Below are 24,163 nucleotides of genomic sequence, written 5' to 3'. Positions count from 1 at the left end.
CAAAAATGCCCCCTTATGACCCTGAAAATGCCTAATCAGCATGACACATGTCCTCCGTACTGCCACGTCATCTCCCTACCACCACGCCATGATGACATAAACTCCCATGTCATTTATAAGGACCAATAGTAGTCCACCACGTGGCCCCCTGGAGGAGAGAGAAAAGGGCTCATCTGCCCTTCGTTTTTATTTCATTTTCTTTGTTAATCATTTTCGGCCCTCTTGACGCTTTACCACTAATCGTATTGTAGATCGCGATATCACAACTTTTTGGAGTTGAAAGTGGAGGAGAAACTTGTGACCTGAGCGATCCCCGATTGCGATATCATAATCAGCGGGGGAGGAGTTATCGCAATCAGCGAGGAGTGATGACGTGACTTGGATGTGGCAATAGGTGGAGGACTTTTCTGAAATTGATGGAGGATTTGCGATATCACAATCCGTAGGCAGGGAAGGGACTCATATGACAATCGATGGGGAAACTGCAATATGCAATATCGCAATTGCAATAAGATAAGGGAGGTGAGCGGAAATGTATGACAAAGGGGAATGGGCCGATAGTGATTTGCGATGGACCCCTGCACCTCCGATATTGCTCTTCTCTTTCATTTCAAGGCAAATGAACCCCCATTTTCAATCTGCTCTAACTTTTGATCTAGGAGTCCATTTTTGGACTTCCATATACCGTTGGAAAGCTTGTTCAGAGCACTATGCCATGGAGAGGGCCCGATTAAACACTGAGAGCTTCCGTGGCTTGGGAAACAACTTCAACTTCACTGCTCTTTCTCACCCTTTTCACAGCTAAAAGCACATTTACCAGTGGGTAACAACATAGCCAAGTACCCATGCAAACATTTTGACGAGATTTCTTTCAAGATTGTACAAGACCCCTTCTACTTCTACTTCTACTCCCACCACCCCTACATATAAAATAAATGATTAAAAAAAAATAAAACATATATTTTTTTAATATGACTATTAAATTAGTTTATATATTATTTGAAACTTTACTTCAAATCAAGATTTACTTAAAAAACAACACGAGATTAAAATTAGTTTACATATTGATTAGTTTCCAATCAAGACTTACTAAATTTCAAAATTTTATTGCAAAGATCATGTAAAATTTTTATTCCACAATTAAGTGGCACCTCTAACCCTTCCGTATAAAATTAAAAATTTAAATTTATTAGGACTAAACCCCACACCCACACTTAATCGAAAGATACTCTAGTTTTTGTTTCTATTTACATATATATTTAAAATAAATATAGTGAAAACCAAAGCAAAGACACGAAGAACTTGTTAACTCAACCACAGATATTTGCGAGTGTTACCGCCTTTCTGATGCAAAAGATTAAAATCGTTCGCTATCATTTTAATTATCAATTGTTATTGTTTTCGTAAGATATTGGGCCGAGACATACAGTGCAAACCCTAGAACCCGGGGAGTAATTGGGGTTTAGTATTCGTCATCAAATCCACAGAGGCAGCCATGGATTCCGTGAGGAAGCAGTTGGACGCTCTAATGGGCGCCAATCGCAATGGCGACGTCAGGGAAGTCAACCGCAAGTATTATGATCGAGATGTCTGTCGACTGTATTTGGTCGGACTCTGCCCTCACGACCTCTTTCAGTTAACAGTAAGTATTTTTCACTCCACATTATTTCTTTCCGGGAAGCAATCTCTATATAATTTTATAAATTTGGCAGAGTTTCTATAAGTTTAGTTAAGGAACACTGTTTATTTTTCAAAGTATAACGGGGTTAAATTAACTTTGGGAACATGGACATTTGATCAATATATCACAACTACCATTTTTACAGTCTGTTCGATGGGATCTGAAAGACTGATAAAACCCCAGTGATTTACCTAGCCTATAATGCTAGGGTTTTAACAATTCGATGGTTTTGACGCCCATAAACAGATATTTTAACTGGATGAAAATTAGAGGCGTCAATTGCAGGTTTTTGTAAACAATTTAAAACCTGTACACAACCTTGTGTTGTGCATATGGAGACGAAGCTTAGAAGATCTTTAAGAAAAATGCAGGGCGGAGTTTCTTCTACCATTGCAAAGGTTGATTCTATTAAATTATCTTTTTAAAATTAGAAGTTATGATTATCTCAACATTTCTCTGAGTATGTATCACGCAAAGATATTTTCCGAGTAGGAAATTTGTTCTTTGGATGCAACGGTACCTAGTTCATGTTTGTGTTCCTTTGACAACAGTGGACGTGGAAAAAATGCCTGTGCAAACCAACAAGTCCTCTAGAGGTCTGCTTGCCACTTCTGCGCAAGAGGTTGTGCGAATATGTTGAGCCACTGCGGTAATATGTACCTTGGCATATAACAGCGGTATTGGACATTGCTTGACCGAAATTTGGAGCAGTACGATATTTAGTGATTTTCCTATACAGTATGGATATGGTACAGTCAACATAATTTGACTTTCTTTAACAATATACCTCATATTTTTGATAACTGTTCAGTGTCAACCAATAACCAAAAAACCAGCCTTAAAATGCCCAAAATACTATGCGGGAGGAAATGCTCCATATTTTACGTATTGGTACCAGCCCTGGAATTTGATGTTCTACATAACTTTTTTTCCCTATTTTTAAACTTATTTGATGCACAGGTAAAAACATTGAAACCGTAAATTTGATGTTGAAGTATTTAAGTTCCCCGCCCTAAATTCTAATATGTGGTTTAAACAGAGGCTAAGTTAGACAATCTGCTTAGTCGCAGCACCTATTTCTTGTCACCATTCCTTGGTTGATTGGCTGGAAATAAGATTCTTACAGACACAAAAAAGAATACGGAAAAAGCTTGTAGTTGCATTCTCTAGTTGGACACTTGGCATACGTTTCATTAGCAAGTTTTTGGTGTTATAGAGCTAGACTAGTGAGCTATTGTGCTTTCTTTTTCTAGGTAACTACCTTCAAGCCTACCTCCCAATTGCTATGAAAAATTTGAGACTTAAAATCTACATAAAACTTGAAGTGAGGCATGAAAAGCAAATGACCATCATCAAATTTCCACTTAACAGGCAAGATAAATTTGAAATTCCAGGCCTGATTGGTACCCGAAATGTCAAAAATGGGTATGAAATGGAATGGAAATGTTGTTGGCTGTACCATTTGTGTCCCTTGATTTGGAAATGCCATATGTGGTTGGTGGTCTTTTGAGAAACAAATGATCCATCATCAAATTTCCACTTGACAAGCATGAAAAACAAATGACCGTCATCAAAGTTCCACTTGACAGGCAAGATAAATTTGAAATTCCAGGCCTGATTGGTACCCGAAATGTCAAAAATGGGTATGAAATGGAATGGAAATGTTGTTGGCTGTACCATATGGTGTCCCTTGATTTGGAAATGCCATAAGTGGTTGGTGGTCTTTTGAGAAACAAATGACCCATCATCAAATTTCCACTTGACAGGCAAGATAAATTTGAAATCCCAGGCCTGATTGGTACCCAAAATGTCAAAAATGGGCATGAAATGGAATTGAAATGTTGTTGGCTGTACCATATGGTGTCCCTTGATTTGGAAATGCCATATGTGGTTGGTGGTCTTTTGAGAAACAAATTGAAATGACCTATCATCAAATTTCCACTTGACAAGCATGAAAAACAAATGACCGTCATCAAATTTCCACTTGACAGGCAAGATAAATTTGAAATTCCAGGCCTGATTAGTACCCAAAATGTCGAAAATGGGTATGAAATGGCACATAAATGTTGTTGGCTGTACCATATGGTGTCCCTTGATTTGGAAATGCCATATGTGGTTGGTGGTCTTTTGAGAAACGTCATATGGTATGGTTAGTGGTGTTTCTGTGCTGTTTCGATGCAAATCAGACCTGTTTTCGTAGCTTCTTTTGCTTGTGGGAAAATCTGACAACCTAGTTAACCACTAAAATTTATTTCTAGCCATTGCACATAATTATTAACCCAATTTTACATTTATTTCATAAAAACAAAATTTAGAATTCTCTAGAAACCCTAGCGGCCTTGTTTATTTTTTTCTATAAAAAAGCATTTCATTCACACATGCTTTAGCAAATAGAGATTTTTACAGCAGCATTAAGCATTTTACTTGTGTTTAAGAGCATTGGATTTGGAAGCACGCTTTGGTGCATTTCCAACAAGAGGACAATTGTGGGCAGCAAGAAGAAGGGTGCGAGTAGCAAATTTATTTGTGAGTTGATTTATTCACTGTTTTTAATGGCTTCTCAAAGTGTCATTTCTAATTCCCCTAAAGCTTCTCAAGCAATTAAGCAGTTATAATACTATTGCAAATGGGTGCTGGGGGTTCATGTGGTGGAATCTCAAGCAGTTTATGATAAGTGAGAGGACCTTTAAGGGCTTTTACACAAAGAGTAAGGCTCACATTTTACATGAAGTTGTAAGGTGTATTGGAGTTTGTGCACATAGTAGAAAACAGGAGTTGAGGGCCACATTTTAGAAAGAGCAAAATGATGATCAAAAGTTGAAGGATCAAAGAAGGAGAATTGGTATGGGTAGCACTAGCAATCCTTGCTTGGGTGCTAGCGATGAACCAAGGATTGTTTATGAAGCAAGGAAGAGGAGGGTGACAGAGATAAAAGAAGAGATATTCAAACCTACAAATGCAGCTAAAGATAGTAGATTCTTGAAAATGATCAACAATCAAGGGCAAGAAGCTGAGTCAAGAGTAGCAAGGGCCATCTTTGCTCGTGGTATCCCTTTTAATGTGGTTTTGTCCCCATATTGGCAGGATGTGGTGAGAACAATTAACACAACCCCTCAAGGTTTGAAGGGGCGACACCACAAAAACCTAAGAACAATTTTGCTGAAGAAAGAGAGTTAACTTCTTGAGGATGTTTCAAGACCAATTCATAACTCATGGGGTAGCACATAGGTTTCCATTATATCAGATGTGGACTATTCCATTGATTAATGTAATTTCATCATCACCAAAAGGAGCAATGTTTGTAAAAGTAGAAGATTGTTTAGGTGAGGTAAAGGATATAAGTTTCATTGTTGAAATTTTAATTGTTGCTATTGAACAATTAGTACCAGAAAATGTGGTGGCAAGTTATCATAAATAATGCACATGTTTGCAAAGTTGCAGGCTTGATTGTTGAAAGTAGATGCAATCATATATTTTGGACTCCTTGCAATATCCATAATCTAAATATGTTTTTAGAAGAGATTGAGGTTAAAATTGCATGGATAAGAAGGTCACAAGGTAGGCAAGGGAGATTATAAATTCCAACACCAACCATCATTGATCTCAAGCAATATATTGAGAATACTCCAACTTGGAGTTGCTCAAAGTTGTTAAGACAAGATATTCCGCAAAATTCATCATGTTGTGCTACTTTGTTGGAGTTAGGACCTCCATTAATGAGTAGGGTGGTGGGTGCAACTTGGGTTGAGTGGAGATAGATGGATTCAATAAGGGGAAGTATGGTGTGGCAGGTGTTGATTGATGAATATTGGTGGAGCAAGATTGAGATCTTGCTCAAGTTCACATTACTTGCATTTGAGATTTAGAGATGCATAAACAAACAATTCTTTATTGGGAGAGATTTATGATGGCATGTGTACCATGGTTGAGAAAATTGTGGAAAGTATTACATGGAGAGACTTCCACTCTTCTTGTTGATTTTGATTTTGTAGAGAATGTGAGATTCACTATTGTCACGAGGTGGAATGGCTTTAACATTGCATTACACGCTTTGGTAATGCTTTGAATCCAGAATTTTATGATAAATATTTCATTGCTCAAAGCAATGGGAAGAGAAAGGCCCAACATAAGGACAAGGAGGTGGCCAGTGTAGTGAAGAAAGCCTTTCGGAGGAGGACCATGAACTTGGTTAGATGGTGGATTTGTCATTGGAAAATGGTGTATATTTGCAAAGCTTTTCCACTCATACTTTATCATAGGTGGCAAGCTATTCATCATTGGAATGGAATTGGAGCACCTATAGTTTCATTTTGTGAAACATAACAGGTTGGGATTGTAGAAGGCTGAGGATCTTGTATATGTGCATTCAAAGTTCAAGCCTATGCCTTGTGTCTTTGGGGGTGAATAATATGCAATAAGACTTCATGAATATTGGCTCTTGCAAAGGAAACAATGACACGCACACACGCACATACACAAACACACACGATGTTTCCCCTTGATGTTTCCATTTTTGAGGGATTATGTTTTCAGGCAATCCCATTTAAGAAACTTCCAGATGTTTCCACATTTTGTGCCAACTTAGACCAAAATATTTACTAAACAAATGTGAATTTTAGTTTGATATAGGTGGTAGTCATTGCAAGAAAGCAAAGCTTGTATTTCATAGGTAATTAAAGAGGATTTAATTATTTTTTTATGCTTTATTGCGCATTAATAAGGTGTTAATTATTCTAAAATTTGGAACAAAGTACATATTTCTGCATCTATGAGATGTATACTTCTGTATTGGAGCTATACTAGATTTTTTTGTTAACTATTTGTATTCAAGTCTTGCTACTACAATACAATATTGGTGACTTAGCGTGGCATATGATAAAGTTATCAAATTCTTGAGGTCCAAGCTTTGTGAAACAAGGTCTGATCCTAAAATGGCAAGTTTCTCATTAAATTTTCCTTATTTGGTGAATATACTTAGTAGTCCTTAAAATTTATCAAGAGAATATTTTTTTTGGAATATAAATAAGTGAACCTATAATTATGGTTGTATGTGATTCTCTAATTTGATGTGGCTTTATGTTAGATTGTGGATTTTTATTTTCAAACTTATAGATATGATATATGCAAAAGTTAACCCATTTTTCAGTGGTTATTATAATAATTCTTCAGTTGTATCTATATCTTTGTTTTGCTCCTTGACACCTTTAATTGCGTGTGCAAATTGGAAAATTCTGTGACCATGGTTGTATGTAACACTCTAATCTAATGTGACTTTGAATATAAAACTCTACATATTGTTTTGATACACAAACACTCACGCACACATGCAGTGAAACTCTTGTTTGTTAGTTGTAATTAGAGTAATTTCAGCTATATCTACAACTTTGATGCAATACTACACCCTCCTCAAACCCCACACTGCCAACCCCCTCACCATCCCCCTAAACCAAATTTGAAAAAAATAAAATTCCTGGTGTCAGTGGCTAATGCTTCCATTTTCGCTACTGTTTGTTGTGCTCAATAGGGTGCCTGTAACCCATTTGAGGAAACACAAAGAGCCATAGTATCTACTATCTGGTATAGTTGTTGTGTTTTAATTGGTGATGTTGTTGAAATAACCAATGTGGTAGTTTGATACTTGAACTTAACTTTCTCATCTTGTCACTTTCATAATTGCAACCATCAACAATAGTGGTATTTCTTGATCCATAGCTCTTAATTTAGTATCACCCCATGTATCTTTGAGAATCAGTTTTCTAGCATCTCCATGGATTTTGTTGACTTAAGAGCCTTGCATGGATTTCATGGACATAGAGGTCTGCTTTGAACTTGAATGTGTTGCGTGTTAACAATCTATTAGTAAAAGGTATATAGCTGGTAAGCAACTCATGTGCTTGAAAGGGGTAGATGTAGGGAATTGGGAAGAAAGGGCTAAAGCATAGAACTCCAAATCTGGAATCCCTTATCATGTCACTTTCATTATCACAAGCTTCAATGCTATTGTTATTTCTTGATCCATAATTATTTTTCAAGTATCATCCCTTGTAGTTATGGGAACTTGTTATTTAGTATCTTCTCTAATTTTTTGACTTAGAGCCCTGCATTGATTTTGTTGACTTAGAGCTCTGCATTGATTTCATTGACTTAGTGCGGTGCTTTGTACGTGAATGAATGGTGTGTTAACATCCCATTTGTAAAATCTGTGTAGTTGGGGAAGCAACTCAATTGCTTGAAAGGATTATCGATGCAAAGAATTGGGATGTAAGGGCTAACTCTAAGAGAATAAGTTAGATGACAAATGGATGGCAGAAAAGGAGAATATCTGTTTTCACTAAGTTTTGCAGTTGATCTGGGAGTTATCTATGGGATGTGCCTTCATGTATTCAACATTGAGGCTTAAAATCAAGGAAAATGCTTGCTATGGATCAATTAGAAAATTGTGGTGCAAAGGCCGAAATTGATTTTAAATTGTACTATCAGTTTGTAAGAAGTTAATAATTGCTTGAGAAAAGAGCAACTGGTTGGAAAATGATAGTGGGAAGATTAGAAGGGTGGGAAAATTGATATTCCAAATTGCAATAAAGGTTTTTCAGACATGCAAAGGATGCATTGGGAAGAGTTGTGTTTGGCAAAACAACATTTTTGAAAATGGATTTCGCCACGTGTTCTAAAATTGGAGTATAAGGTTCAAGAATATGAAGGTACATTGGCCAAAGAGCAGGATGAGATGATGAAGTTTATTGAAGTTATTAGGGTATTGAGGAAGTTCAATCCATGTTTGTTGCGTGGAAAGGCTAGTAAATTGAGAAAATGGACAGTATCTGCAAGAAACTGCATGCACGGCAACACCTTTCTATTTATTTGCCTTAATTTTCTGCTCAGAAAATCTGTTCACAGTCCTCTCTCCTTGGAATATAAGATACAAGAATTTGGAAGTACCTTGGCCGAAGAGCAGGATGAGATTTTGAAGTTTGTTGACGTTATTAGGGTATTTATGAAGTCCAATCCTTGTTTGTTGCGTGGGAAAGCTAGTAAATGCAGAAAAAGGACAGTAGCTGCAAGAAATGACATGCATGACAACACCTTTGTATTTATTTACCTTACTTAATTTTCTGCTCAGAAATTCTGCTCACAGTCCTCACTCCTGAAGGCTTTGAAAACCTTCTCATGTGATAAAATCACACAGAAAACAGTGAAGAAAAGAAGAAGATAGAGCTATTTCCTCATGTCTTTTTGTGTTTAATGAAATATTGAGCCCCTTTTATGGTTTAGTTTAATGAAATGTGGGTCCCTTTTAGGGTTTAACATCTTTTTCTCATTTAATATGCTGGTGGGCCCCATGGGATCTGCCCAAAATATGGAAGAATGCAGGAAATGCATTTACACACTGAGAAATGGATGGTCTATGTCTTCCATCTATTCTGGAGATGTTTCTGACGCAGAAAAGTTCAGATATGAAATAATAATAGTAACTGATCTGCACTTCTGTGTGATCATAGAAATCCAGAGTATAATTGAGGCTGCAGTCCTGCATGAATTTGTAAATAGAAGAAGAAATCCAGACCCAATAAAGATTATAATGTAAACCATATTGAGCTTATGAAAATTTGAAGCAACCACTGATATATCTTGTTAAAACCACTGTGGAAGGATCAGACATGGCAAGGGTCCAAACTTGTTGCCTAGGAAAGAAACCTCGGAAAAAACCCTCAAGCAATAAAAAATGAGGCAGGAAATCTTATTTTGAAAATTTTCCTGTTAAGTGTCTTAACTGCAACAGATGCTGATTTTTCGAATCTGCCTGCAAAAAGATGAGCGCTTTTTTGGTCCAATCAATAGTTTTGGCATAAGTCGCAGATTAATCAGCCAGTTCCTCAACAATGGTTAAATTGAAGGAAAAGTAGATACTATTTTTTTTTCTAAGCTTGTTTTCATCCTGCTAGTTCTCTACATCATTTGTCCCATATCTTTATTAAAGTAATTTCAACTTTAGTTATAAATTGCAATATGTAGTAAGTTAAATAAGTGCTTTTGGCTTGGCTTAATTGTTGAATGTGGTTGTGTACTTAATCCAAATTTGTAGCTCCATGGACCCCAATTTGTTGCATCGATCCCATTTAAATATTGATCTAATTTAGTTTTTTTTGTAAAATTGTACTGTGCAAAAACCATGGCCTGTTGGTATTTTGCGATTTTTTTTAAAGCCATCTTGCACATCCACCCATTTTGTAGCTTCCTGAGCCTTAATTTCTTTCTTTTCATGTCTTTAATGCTAAAATGGCATCAACTGTATTTGTATGTATATGCAATAAATTCTTGGATCTAGTGTGTTTGTATGTATATGCAATAAATTCTTGGATGTAGTGTAGTGAAACGCTGAAATACAAAATTGGATTGAAATGGTAAAATGATTAGAAAACTCTTTCAAGTATTAAGATGTATGAAATGGCTGTTGCACCGAGAGGCGCATTCTACAGCCCAGTATGATGGTAATGTGTAAGTATGTCACGTCTCCAATAAATAAATATTAAATATTAAATAATAAAAATAATTTTGGCTTTAATGTTGACTTAAACAAAAATTTAAATAACGATACCAATAAACAAGTAAAAATTGATTAATACAACAATTAAATGAGTTTGTTATACTCTTGGGTTTAATAGTTCCTTTACCATATAAGCTGAATTTGAATGGATCATAAATTTACCTTCAAATTTTTTTACCACATTAAAATTCCAAATTAGTTCAAATTTTACACATCTTTACTTTTACTAAAGCCAATACCATTTCTTAAATCAAAGAAAAAAGTTAATTTAACATTAAGTATCGAAAATCCTGCTCCAAAATCTTTTAATATTTCTTTTAATTAAATATTTGTAAAAGAAATATTTAAAAGAAAAAATCATATACTATGGATTTATTGAAATATTTAAAGACAAATATTTCCACGTCAAAGTTGTAATATTTGAAAATATTAATTTGATCCCTTTCAGTTTTCAGCGCGTGATAGATCTGAAGTTAGATGGATCTAGGCTGGTGTGTACAACTTGACATTTTAAGTGCTTTAATGCCAAATTTGCTGATGTAATTACTAATGACTCATGATGTAAAGCATTTTAGTTGTTGGGCATTACATTCTTCTTGAGACTGGTTCAGAATCTAGATTGAGTACATTCATGTTGATTTATATGTTTTTCGTAAATGGGGCTACAAAAGAGTAGCTGTCAGCTAAATTGAATGACTATGAAGTAGCTGCAATTATTTCTTTAAAAATGAAGAACTTCTTTTATGTCCAATGATATTTTATTATATTTAAAATGGTTTTTCTTTCCATGTGCAGAAAATGGATTTAGGTGCTTGCCCAAAAGTACACTCATTGCAGCTACGAAAAGAGTATCCTTCTATTGTGATAACAAAATTTATGGTTTTTTGTATTGTTTGTCAATATGCTGCCATGTTTTCTTCCATTATTAGGGCATCCAGTGTGTACAATGCTTAGAAAAAATATTCAAATCTTAATATTTTTAATAAATCACATAGGACGATGTGCTTAAAAGTCTTTCATGTTAATGAAGGTTCTTGATTCAAGTGCAAGGATTGATATACTGTGCAAGAGTACTTTGTGTCATCGACTTGTGTTATTATTAATGTTGGTGCAATCTCTTTTTGTATTGTCATCTGCATTGGTAAGGGTGTTTCATTCGTACTGCTTACTTTGAAGTTTTTGGGATGGGTTATATGCTTCTGTTCTATGTGTATGCGTTTGGGTTATATGCTTCTGTTCTATGTGTATGTGTTTGGGCTATATGCTTCTGTTCTATGTGTATGTGTTCGATTTAAATCTCTTCTTATCTTGTGCCAATCCTGGCACAGATTTTAATTTGATACTCTATCCTCGAAACAACACTGAAGATAAAATAGTGGCGGTTCCTGCAACACTGATTGGTCCTTAACCAAAATATCAAACCATGGTCTTTGGACAAGGCACCCACAACCATAGGAGGGGTTTTGACTCTTTGATAAGGTACCTGCTATCATTAGATTGTCATCATTTTGATAGTTTGCATTACAGACTTGCTATGGCATACAATTGTTGAGGGAGGAATTGAACTTGAAAATTGAAACTTCTTGCATATGGATATGGATTCCTAACCGAAAGATGAAACGAGGTTTTGTGATCACCTGGAACTTTTCAACCTTGATTAGATTTGAATTGAAACATACATAACTGCTAGTAAATGTCACTGTAACTATAAAATAATAAGAGCCTTTCAATCATAGGATTTGCTCTGTTTTGGTTATGTATATGAAAATTATTTCTTTCTTTGTACTTATGGAAATTTGAATGATTTGCGAATTTCTGTATGATGATTATTGATATTTTTTTTCATTAGTTGTACATGCATTAAAAACACCCCAAAATGTGTTTTTATCACAAAACCTGAGAAATATTTCCCAATCTTGATACAAGCTGTGTTAGTTTCTGGAACATTGTACATGTTCAGGTTCACCATTGGTTTCAAATTGTCATTCATTGTTATCGGGAAATCTTGTTGTAATCAAAATAATAATAATAATAATAATCATAATGATAAACATAAAGACCTAAGTCAATTCATATAAGTATAATGTCAGAAGGCCCATTGCATAATCATAAACCTCTTCAGTCATTTATCAACTATATTATCATATATGGATTTAAATTCATTGTCCTTCGTATGTTGGATGTTTTGTAAATGAACCATTATTCAGATGAAAGAGTTTGTCCATTCTGAATATAGCCTGAAATTGTGTTTTCTTGTCTAACTAGTTCTTGACACTAGTATAACTGGAGCAATGGTCCAGTTGATTTTGCCTTTATTGTTTGTTTGAATGCTATTATGTCTGCTTGATTTTGCCTTTATTGTGTGTTTGAATGCTATTTTATCTGTTCCTTAGAGAGAGCTTTGTGACTTGGATCTAAGAAAACAAACACAAGAACATATGATTGGCATTATCTATGATTGGCATTGTGTCTAGTTATTTCCTTAATGATCAAAAAGATATGAAGAATCAAAAGCAAAAGGAAAAGACAACTATGACCGGGAGTTGGAGGATGTAATTGAGAAACTCATTATCGAGTGCGATAGGAAAATTACAAGAGCATTGAAACGCCTTGAAGAAGATGATGCTAAGGCTGCAATCGCAATTGCTGTATCTGATGTTACAAAGGTAGAAGAGATTTACTTTGGATGTAGGCAATTTTTTTTCTATTTTATTAGCAACTGGATGATACAGGTGATCCAAAGAAGGGGTGAGAGATGATTGATGTTGCTTCCTGATTATGAATATCTGCAGTCACCAGAAGTGGATGAATACTCCAAGCAAATAAAGGAGAAGCTGAAAGAAGCAGATCTTCTGGGTAAGCAGAAGCATGTTTTTTTGCTGGAAATAGGGAGGGTATTAATTTTGGCAATTTTATTTGGCATTATATACTCTTTTTTAACTTGTTTTAGTCTTTTATACTAGTAAATATTAACTTACATGTTGTGTTATGGTTGCACACTAGCCTTCATTCATCCCAGTGCTGACTTGGTGAGACTTGGCTAGTGTTTGAAAAGAGTGACCGCACTGGTACTAGTCATAGTTGTGTTAGGCTTCAAAGGTTCTGTCTGAAGAAAATATTTCATGTTGCATCTTAAGTTATGTTTCCTTCATCAAGGTAGCAAAATTAAATGTACAAATAAAGCAGTTGTACATACTTATCTGTGAACTAGTGCCCCTTGTAAGAGTTTAAATTGTCAGTCTGTAACTTGGTCATTGGTTTCTTCCCTCAGGAGAGAACATGTGCTTGTTTTTGGGTCTGTAACATGTGCATGCACATTGTCAACCTGTCAATGCCACAAGTTCAATGCCCATGTTATGACCTTGATGGGGGTATATATGGTTAAATGTATTTGTTACTATTTTTGGGCCAATTTATATTGGAAGAGGCATGGGAATCTCAAGCTGCAGTGTGTGCATGTCAGTGCTTCTGTTTAATCCTGAAACTCAACTATAAATAGGTACATCCGGTATGGAGTTGCATGTGGAGCAGTAACTGAATAAAGCTTAAAATTACATGTCAACTCAAGTTGGCATTACTTTTTGATTGGAAGCTTTGAGTTAGGTGATTGAAAGCAAGTGAAAAGAGGAAAGGGAGGAGATTATGTTGGGAAAAAGTTTAGGATAGTTTGAATAACTGTTGTGAATAAATATGAGTTTCAAGTAAAGGGTTGGAATAAACTTCAGTGTTAAAAACTGGAACTGATGATAATTTTTTTTTTCTCAGGAGATAGAGATGACATTGATTGTAGAGAATGGATAAATATTGCAAAGGAAAATTTTAATTTTCTTTGCCGTGTAATTTCTTATTTTGAAAGTGAAACTATGGAGTGATGGATAGTCTCTATCAAAAAATCTGAGTCTGTAAATAGGGAGAATTTGAATAAGTTCTCTCAAGCAAAATGGATAATGGAAATGGTACCATAGGATATGATGAAAATAAAAGATGATTTCAAGGAAGCAAAAAATAGAACTTTCAAAATTGCAAAAGGAAGATGAAGAAGTAAACGAATAGTTTACTAAGAAGGGTGATGAGCTTTCCTCGTTGCACGCACTTAATCAAACACTGATTAAGAAGATTCAGAACTTAGAGCAAGAAAATATGAACAAAGGAAGGAGGATAAGCATGTTGCATTAATTGAAGGAAGATTTGAAAAAAGCTAAAGAAATCTAAATGTTACGTAATCCAAAATGCAAGAAAGAATTGAAGGGGGACAAAACAAGTTGATTGATGACATCAACCTTTATATTCAGAAAAAGAATGAATAGAAGATCCAAGAAGGTCACTAGACAATACTTGGAGTTGAGAACCAATTGGAGGATGTATAGGTCAAATATGATTGCATTATCTCAAAGGCAAGGGTAAATAAAGGTCAAGCACATAGGCTAGAAAATGTCTTTGCATTGGAAAAAAAGATTAATGACATGGGTTTGGAGGATGAAGGAAGACCATCAAGGGTGGAACTATACTGAACAATTTTCATAGTTTGGGGCATCAAGGAATCATTGTTCCACAAGATATTGTCAAACACCAACAACTACAAGTTGAAAATGTTACAATTTACACCAATGCATGGAATAAAGGAAATGAAGCTTTGTACCATCAAATAATCAAGGTTTGGCATTGAATTAACTGAACAATGATGGATAATCATTAGTGGTAGCAAGAGATTAGAAATTTAAGGGAATCCTATCAGCTAGTTTTATTGCATGTAAAGCACTTTATTACAAAGTCTTGATTACAAAGTTTTAAGGACAAACATTTTTTAGGGTGGGGGGAAGGGTACTATGTTATGACTCTAATGGAGTTATATATATGCCATATGGGTTAAATGTAGATGTAGTAGTGGGTTGACATGTGCAATGATTGAGAATACATATCCATAGAGGTTAGTGTAGTCATTATTGTATGTGTGGATCTATGATCCAGATATATGTTTGGAACTTCGGTTATATGGTTATTACTTTGGGCATTGTGTTCCATACCTATTTTGGTGTACATTGTGTGTATGCCAGGGTCTACTGTGCTGTTTTAAATTTTTAAGTATTGGGTTCATAATACCCTACCTCTGTGTGTCTCCACAACCACCTTTAGATACCAGTGAAGCCTGTGAGAATGAAGCCTTTTCCAAGGGTGTGAACTTTGTATTATCCACTGCCTCTATGCGTCTCCACTACCACCTTTAGATACCGGGTTAAGCCTGTGAGAATGACGCCTTCTCCAAGGGTGTGAAACTTTGTATTATCCACTGCCAGGCCCAAGCTGATTAGTTATTTTTTGTGAGTTGTATCTCCAGTAGGCGTCTCCCACTTTTGAGCCTTACAGTGTTTTAGTCAGGACTAAGAATAACTTCCTCTCAAGCTTTTGGCCATGCCTATGGCATTTAAGTGAACTTGTATTGAAGATATTGATTTGGTAGATCCTATGTTGTATAGGGAGTTGATTGTGTCCTTGATGTACTTGGTGAATACTATGTCAGATATTTCTTATGCAGTGAATATTTTGAGTCAGTTTATTGTGCAGTGTCACCAGCCTCGCTGGAAAGTTGATTATCATGTGCATGAGGTGTACTGGAGATGGAGAATTTCTGCTGTAGTATGGGTTTGTGGATCAGGAATGATTTCCTAGTTAGGAAGAAGGTGCTCTCCTGTGATTCAGGAAACAGCCCTCAATCTGTTGTCCCACTTCCGGGAACTCCATGAAACACTGAAACTCAGCTGAAACGTTGCTAAATGATGCTATGTTTCTGTACAGTGTTTCAAGAGTTGGAAACATTGTACAGTAGAATGAATGACGTATCAGCAGTGTTTCGGCCAGATTCCGCCACATTCCAGCATAAATCTGTGGGCGATTTTGCCAAGGGAAAGTTTGAAATGCTGAGAGAGAAGTTGGGGTTATTAAGAACACCTTCCTGGCAAAGAGGGATTGTTAAGTGACTGTGTTGCTTGGTAGCATATCATCTTCAGAATTGGCAAACAGCAGCAGCTGTTGGTTAGAGATGGCCACTTTTGAGGGTAATCTTTGTGATGGTGATTTACTCTTGGATCCTCTCTCCTATGCTTGATTTGTTGGAGATGAGGTAGGGTGTATATCTTGAGCATCTTCTCTTTTTACATTGTTGAGCACACTTCCCTAGGTGGTACATTAATGCCTGGAAGTTACTCTTGCTGATTTGGGGTGCACCTTAGTAGGATCATTTATTGCTGAGCTGGTGAGTGCATATACTTAGGTGTTGCATTCCATGATGGGATTTAGTTACCCATGAAGGGCATGCCCCTTGAGGCCATCAATGGCCAGTCTCTAACCCCATTCTCCCATAGACTGTAAAAGGAAGGAGGGTGCGCTAGTCTGTCAGCCAGCAAAAGTAGTGAGTGAGAGTTGGTGTGTGTGGCATCTTTTGGATGTTTGTGGTGCTTGACTCTTGGGCCGATGCCAAGCTGCTGTAATGCTTTACTTCTGAGCTTTGTTACCGGATCCAAGGGTCTAGATGCTTGATACATGAATCTGCATTTTGGAGACAGATACACATATGGATCCACCCAGATTCGCAAAGGATCCGCCACATAAACAGATCCTTCAAACCTGGAAATGGATCCCATGCTGCTCAAATGGATCCTGTGCAGGCTTGTGGGCAGTTATAAAAAAGTGCTAGGCTCACGAGTATAGTGGCAGTCCTCTTTGAAACCCTAAAACCAAACATTCTATTTAGATTTTTAGTTAGATTACTTATTAGTAGTCTGTAGGCTGTATACTTGTATAAGTAGGTTATTAATTACCTATAGGCTGTATAGCACATGATAATGCTAGCAGGAAAGGTCTAACCTAAGTTATCAGGAAATGGAAACGGATCCAGATTTGGGTGTGGGTATGCATCCACCATATTTTTGAAAAGCCAGGATCTGGATATTGTGGGGAAACACCATGTATAAAAAAATACAATAATATTCATTCTAATTTTAAAAAACATATTGAAAGTTAAAATTCAAAACCATTAATGAATCAAAACATTAGAACTGAAATCTTTATTTAGTTATAAATCTGAAGACAGAGATCATGATGCATCATGCTTTATACAAAATGGCTAATTGTAAATACAAAATTAAGTATCCTATCAATGATCACTCTATTGATATGATGATGGAGAGCGGTTTAACTACATTTCCAAAAATGAGTCTACATGCTCATCATTTGAATATTTCAACTCTACATTATGATCAACCGGTTATCTTCCTTGAAATTAGCCTCATTCTAAAACTTCCCGCATAGTTAGAATGGTAAATGAATATTATACACTATTTGAGATAGTCTATGTATCATATTGTTCCAAGAGGACTCTCCATTTACATATTGGTCCAAGAGGACTCTTCATTTAGAGTTGGATGGGATTGATCTATTTAAAGTTTAAACTATTAATGACACAACCATCTTTTGTACACTATATGTTTATCTATGTATTGTCTTTAAAGCTTTCCTGTTAGCATTATCAAGAACTAAAAATTAAAATTTTGATGTGTCAGGACTCAGGCCTTTCCTACTAGCATTATCATGTGCTGTATGTACAGCCTATAGGTAATTAATAACTTATATGACTATACAGCCTACAGATTACTAATATACAAATTACTAGTAAATAATCTAACTAAAATTCTAAATAGAGTATTTGCTTTTTACAGTTTCAACTTTCAACCAGTTGGCAAATATACTTTAAAAAAATAAAGAAATAAACCAAAAACTCTAATGTTACTTGCTTGGGTTCTGGTGTGTGAGGGCTAGTTGGCACAGGATCCATTTCGGTAGATTTGACGGATTTGTATACGTGGTGGATCCTACATGGATCTAGGTGGATCTGTATTCGTATCTGAAACACAGATGAAGATCTAGTAACACAACGTCTAACACATCAAAGTTTTAATTTTCAGTTTTTGATAATGCTAATAGGAAAGCTTTGAGACAATAAATCGATAATAATGTATAGCAATGTTACCAGACTCGGAATGGGCAATAAATTGGCGAGGCAAAAGAGCGAAGAGTTTTAATCGGATCGGGAAAAATCGGCAAAATATCAGGAAAATATCGTGAATCCAATAAATAAAAATATACACATATATTGAATTAAAAAAAACATTTTTCATTGATATTTAGTAAGGCCATGTCCAAACAATGCATAATATCAATAGATGTCCAAAATATCATGAATGAATAAGTATCTCATATGTTAGGAGTCCAAACATGATCCAAAGTACTAAGACCTGATTGCTGAGTCCTAACCAGTGACTACATAGAACTAGAAGCATCTGCTTCTAAAAGTTTACGAAATACTGCATACTGATTAGAAAAAAATCAGTAACTAAGAGTCTAAGACTCTTACGAGTGAGAACTAGTGTTGAAATTTGGTACCGGAGGACAGGTGGTTCCCTAAGGCTTTGATCTTTGGCCTAGGGAAAAGTGTCCAAAAGAATTTAATTTTTCTCCTAAAGTGACTTTATAATTTTTATAAAGTAAAATCTAATTTAAAAGTGACTTTAAGTGATAAAGTTACTAAAGTCTAATTTTAAAGTGACTTTTATAAAGTCAATGAAAAATTAGAAAGGAAAAGTGACTTTGGATATAAATGACTAAGTGGGTCTTTATTGAAGTGGGGTGAATTAAAAAATAGAAAGTGAGATTTAAATGTGCATTCTCAGCCTTAGATCTCAATCTATTTCAGCGATTGGATTTAGGGATCACCCAAAAGTCACTTAGGGTTGGATTAAGGGAGGAAAAGGAGGAAAAGATCATTCATTCTTTCATGAGCAGATTGAGAGAGAGAGAGCAAGAGAGCAAGGGAGATTTCTGGATAGGAAGGAGGAGGCAGCAGCTTGGCACACATACCAAGGCAGCAGTTAAGCAAATCCATACAGCTGAATGAACAAATAGTGAAGGGGAGATTTTTACACAGAAATCGAGGTAGCTGATTTTCTGCACAAAAATCAAGGTCTGTACAGCCTGTCCGTACTATTCGTACAGCTCGTACGGTTGTCCGTACAACATTGTGTTGCTATTTGGAAATTTCCAGTGGGCTACAAGGCTCAGAAATCGAGATAAGTTGTAAATTTGCTTGCTGATTTTTGCTGAATATTTCTCACTGTAAAAGGCCTTTTCCAAAAATAAAGAAGAGCTCTCAAACTGGTTTTCCCCAAGAGTTGTAGGGGGTTTTTCTAGGGTCACATTAACCAAAAATCAATGTGTCTAAATGTTTTAAATGGCTGTTTGTACTTGCTGATTTTTATTTCTGCATTTTCCAGCATTCTATAAAATTTCCAGAATTTGTGTTTTCAGCAAAAAAAATAAATTATTTTTTCAGTTGTTGAATGTATGGATATGGGAAAGGGCATTTAACTACATGGGAGAAATAAGGTGAAATTGAAACCGGGGTGGGAAAACAGAAATGTTTACAACTAGAAGCGAGTCCTCCCGCTCCTTTCCTTGCTTGACTCTCAAAGTTCTCCATGTCATGTAGGCTTAAAAGAGGAGCCTCCTCTAATTGGACCCAATCTGTTGCATTTGTAGTTTGCAAATCTATCTCTTCAAGGTCTATTGGTGAATGATCCAAACCTGTCATTATCATGAGACATTGAAATGTGATTTAAAGTTTGACTTTGAACTTAAAGTTTAAACTTTGAAGTGCAAATCAGATTATGAAACCTTCAAATTCAAGCTTTCACCTAGTATTTGCTTGTTGCGAAGTCGTAGATTGTAATGGACAAATACAAGGTCATTTAAGTGCTTTTGTGTCAATCAGTTGCGCTGCTTAGATTGTATTTCTCAAACATGCTCCAGTTGCGTTCACAACCTAAAGCACTGCATGCTTGGTTTAAGATTCGAATGGCGAATCTCTTCAAATCTAGTGTATCACTACCAAAGTTTTGACACCAAAGACCTAGCAAGTGGCAAGGGTTCATGATTAGACGTACTAAATACTAAATAGTAAAAACTGAAAAAAACAACAAAATTTAATAAAACATTGAACATACAAAATAAAGTTTAAACAAATTTAATGAATTGATGAAGCCTTCAAGCCTCAAAGGGTACCTGGCAACATCTTAGACCTTTCACTGGTATAGGCAAATAATTTAGCCGGCGCCCTATAATCCTGTAGTTGGGAAAAGACATGACTTTGAAATTCTGGATTAGGGAAGCACCTTTGCATGCATGTCATAAGTCCTCTTCCAACCTCCCCATCCTCATTAATTTGCTCTTATCATGAAAATACTGTGGGTTTAAGAAGTACCCAACAACATGTAAGGGGAATGCAATTGCCTATCCCAACGTGCATCAATAATGTCCCAAAGAGGCATATACTTTGCCTCCTCATCCCCATATCTTCTTTTGATGGCCTCCTTTGCGAGATACATCACCTCATAAATGTAACCCATAGCGGGTTTGTCACCATCAACCATCCTGAAAGTTCAAGCTTTCAAATTTAAAGAAATATGAAACATTGAAAATAAAAAGAAGCTTGAAATGAAATTTTAAAAATGAAACTCTAACAAGGGGCTTTGTCACAACAATAATCTCTTCAACATCTTTCCAGAAACCGTCATTAAACACAAGTGCAACAATTTCAATGCCTTCAAGGGTCTTGGAATGTTTAGATTCCATCCACTTAGGTCCCAAGAACATCTTCTTCAGATTTATCTTTTGCTCAACCACATATTTCAAAGATATGAAATTTGTTGCAAATCTAGTCACTGCAGGGCGAACAATTTCTTTACCTTCAGTGTATTTTCTCATGGTGTTTAGGACAATAGTGTGGTTGTATAGGTATTTGGTTATGGATTTTTCCTTCTCCACAACTTCAAGTATCCAATGAAGCTTACCAATGTCTTCAAGCATTAAATCTATGCAATGGGTAGCACAAGAGGTCCAAAAAATAGTGGGGTGCCTAATCACAAAAAGTATACCAACAACCATATAATTAGCTGCATTGTCGGTGACATTTGTACAACATGTTCTTCTCCCACTTCTTAAACAACTTCCTCCATCATTTCACAAATAAGTTGGGTAGTCTTAACCTTGTTTGAGGAATGCACTGATTTGAGAAACATTGTGCCTGCTGGACAAGATACAAGGAAATTTATTGAAGTTTTATTTCTCTGATCTGTCCATCCATCACTCATGATGGTGCACCCTGTTTCTACCCATGATGAATGAAACTCAGATAGCAGAAGATGACATCTTCAACACTTTCTAACGACAAATCTGTCCTAAGCTAAGTCACCTGACACAGGGATTTGGGACACGTAGGATTTGAGATTCGTGGTGTCGGATTCGGACATGCTGACCCCCCGGAACAGGGCACGTTATATATATATATATATATATATATATAATTAGATATTATCATATTTCTTACACAAATTTTAATTAATGATACAAATTTATTGATTTCAAACATAGATCTTCATCTATAGCTATTAGCATGCATAGTACATACAAAATTCAAATAAATGTCAGTGGTACTGGTCACATAAATGATAAATCTATTAAAAATTTAAATCATGATTCATAATTCATAACTGAAAGACAACTGTAAGATAAACACACTGACAACTGTAGTTTTCTCATTAAGTCATCCAATCAAAATGTGTTACATAGGTAGTGTTGGTGTAATGCCAATGGCAAATAGAAACAGAAAATATAAAACTACAGGTATACAAGCCTCAAGACATCAATTAGCATCATAATCAGCATCATTGTCCCCATCATCATGGTCCCCATCATCATGGTCCCCACTGCTCTTCTCTGCATCCTCCTCCTCCCCTGTATCCATAGTCGCCTTTGTTGCTGGTGTGGAGGTTGACCCATCTAAGTCATCAAATCTAACAAGCTCTAGCACTGGATAATTGAGATCCATGTTGGCCAATGCCAACTCAACACTGGTGTCCAGACCCATATCATCAGGAACAATGTTACTTGGGAGCGGGAGCAAAAGCGGGGAGCGGGAGCGAAAACGGGAGCGGGAGTGACATTTTCAGAAGCTGTTGGTTTGGTGCTCTTGATTAAATATGAGTTCCGTACCCTAATACATGACAAAATTCAATGGAAACATTGCAATCCCCCAATCCTGAAAAACTGATAAGTCTGCTGGATTTTGAATGAAATCTAAAATTCTACTTTCTCCATATGAAATCCAATGAGGCCGGAACCACTCTCAAACATCCCGAGTCATTTCATGGTAATGTTAAAAATTTAAGTAAAAGGATGCAAATGAAGATTAAGGAGAATGTCACTTTTACTTTAAGAATTTAACATTACCATGAATAGCATATCAATACTAGGGCCTAGACTTGATCATGAAGCTGCCAAAACGCTTGCCAAATGAAAATATGTGTGGCTGTAATGACCAAATGCGGCCTTTTCATACCTGCACAGGTCACTTTTTGAGCCCAGTGAGTCCTGGAAAACACGACATGATTCCCAAAATCGTGACGCGACCTCAGATTCGACATGTCAGAAAAGGACACGACGTGTCATATGATTTAGACACGAATCTAGATCGAATCGTGTCGGATTTGCTGGATTCGGGATTCATAGGGGGTTTAGGACGAATCCGGTGACTTAGGTCCTAAGGCTCTCTTGTGAAGGGGCTTTGAACCCTGGACCTGCAACAACAACTGCATCAATCATAGCTTGCCAATAAGGACTTCTGGCATAGTGGAAAGGTACGTCAGAATAGTACCAAAAGTTAGCAATGGCCTTCCTTGCCTGACTATGGATATTTTTTTTCCAACCAGTGGCACCCAAGGTAGGTTGGGAACCGGGTTTTGTGCGGGGAGCAAAAAAGGGGTTTATGTTTCCACCTCTAGTGTTGAATGCAGGGGGGTTCATTTGGCCTTGAGTTTGACTTGGACTTGGAGGCATGTGTGGGAAACTTGGGAACGACATTGAAGATTCAATAGAGGGAGATGACAAGGGGGTAGTGGAAGAAAAACTGTTAGCTCCAGGAGTTCCTATTTTTTTTTTTTTTTTGCTTTGCTTTCTTGGCATTATGCTGACTTAACATATCAATGGCCAAGGTTGCTTGGTGTTTGACATTTCCGTCAACGCTTTTTGCGGAGACCTATATCATGGCCGGGTATCTGTGCAAGGTGGTACTTGAATCTATAAATGCCTCCACTATATTTCGCTTTGCAAAATTTACAAAGGAGCTTGGGGTCTCCAGGAATCTTGTCACAATAAGCCCAACCAACAAAGTCCTTCTCCCTTGACATTGTTGTTGTTTTGGACTTGTCTTTAAATTGTGGCTTCTGTTTAGATTTGGAGTCCTGCCAACTGCCTTCTGTTTAATTTGGCTCCTGTAAATACTAAACAGTAAAAGACAATAAAAGATTAAATTTAAAAATGCTATATATGTTTGAACTTTGACCTTAGGCGTAGTCCATGAACATAAGTATTGGTGAAAAGGAAGTGTTCGGTGGCGCCGCACCTCGCCAAGTACGGCTGAAAGGGTACTGTAAGCCTGGGGGCGTGACACGCGGGGTTCCCATGTCGCTCGCGCCGTGTTGGGGATGGCGCACGCCCCTTGATACCTGCACGATGGGCGAGCCACCGACGGAAGGCGCGCGGGCGACCCTTGTTGCGTGAACTTGCTTTCCCTTCCCACATTTCGGTCGTAGAGTTCGCACTTCGCACCGACGGGGAGAAACCGAACCGCAGGTCCTTACACCGCGTTTCCCAGACTTGGGTAGAAATTTTTGTTGTGACGCGAAATGGAAACCCAGCGTGCGTCCGCTGACTTGGGTAGCAGTTTTCATCGCGCCGCGAAATAGACACCCCGAGTTCCCCGGACTTTGGCGGCTCTTCGTGGCCCCACGACATGGAAATATGAAGTTCCACAGACTCTCGGGCGATTCAGG

At 36.7% G+C, this 24,163-nt stretch overlaps 1 protein-coding gene across 5 annotated transcripts in view; it reads left to right on the top strand.

Moving 5' to 3' along the window:
- Nucleotides 1-1,325: 1,325 nt before the first annotated feature.
- Nucleotides 1,326-24,163, top strand: part of LOC149140027 (U1 snRNP-associated protein usp106-like) — a 71,171-nt gene continuing 48,333 nt past the window's right edge. For 4 of the 5 annotated variants that reach the window (XR_016264962.1, XR_016264964.1, XR_016264961.1 and 1 more), the window contains exons 1-4: nt 1,326-1,642; nt 11,022-11,074; nt 12,724-12,892; nt 13,019-13,082. Coding sequence is in view for 1 of the 5 variants with exons in the window: in XM_089450017.1 (XP_089306143.1) it covers nt 1,496-1,642; nt 11,022-11,074; nt 12,724-12,892; nt 13,019-13,082 (433 nt within the window). In the remaining 4 variants the exon portion in view is untranslated. The remainder of the gene's footprint in view (nt 1,643-11,021; nt 11,075-12,723; nt 12,893-13,018; nt 13,083-24,163) is intronic. The other variant, XM_089450017.1, reaches the window with a different exon arrangement.

The sequence above is a fragment of the Pinus tabuliformis genome, chromosome X (genome assembly GCF_031772625.1).
Source record: "Pinus tabuliformis cultivar Carrire ecotype Pingquan chromosome X, CPIR1, whole genome shotgun sequence".
NCBI lineage: Eukaryota > Viridiplantae > Streptophyta > Pinopsida > Pinales > Pinaceae > Pinus > Pinus tabuliformis.
This window is presented reverse-complemented; position numbering and strand designations above follow the sequence as displayed.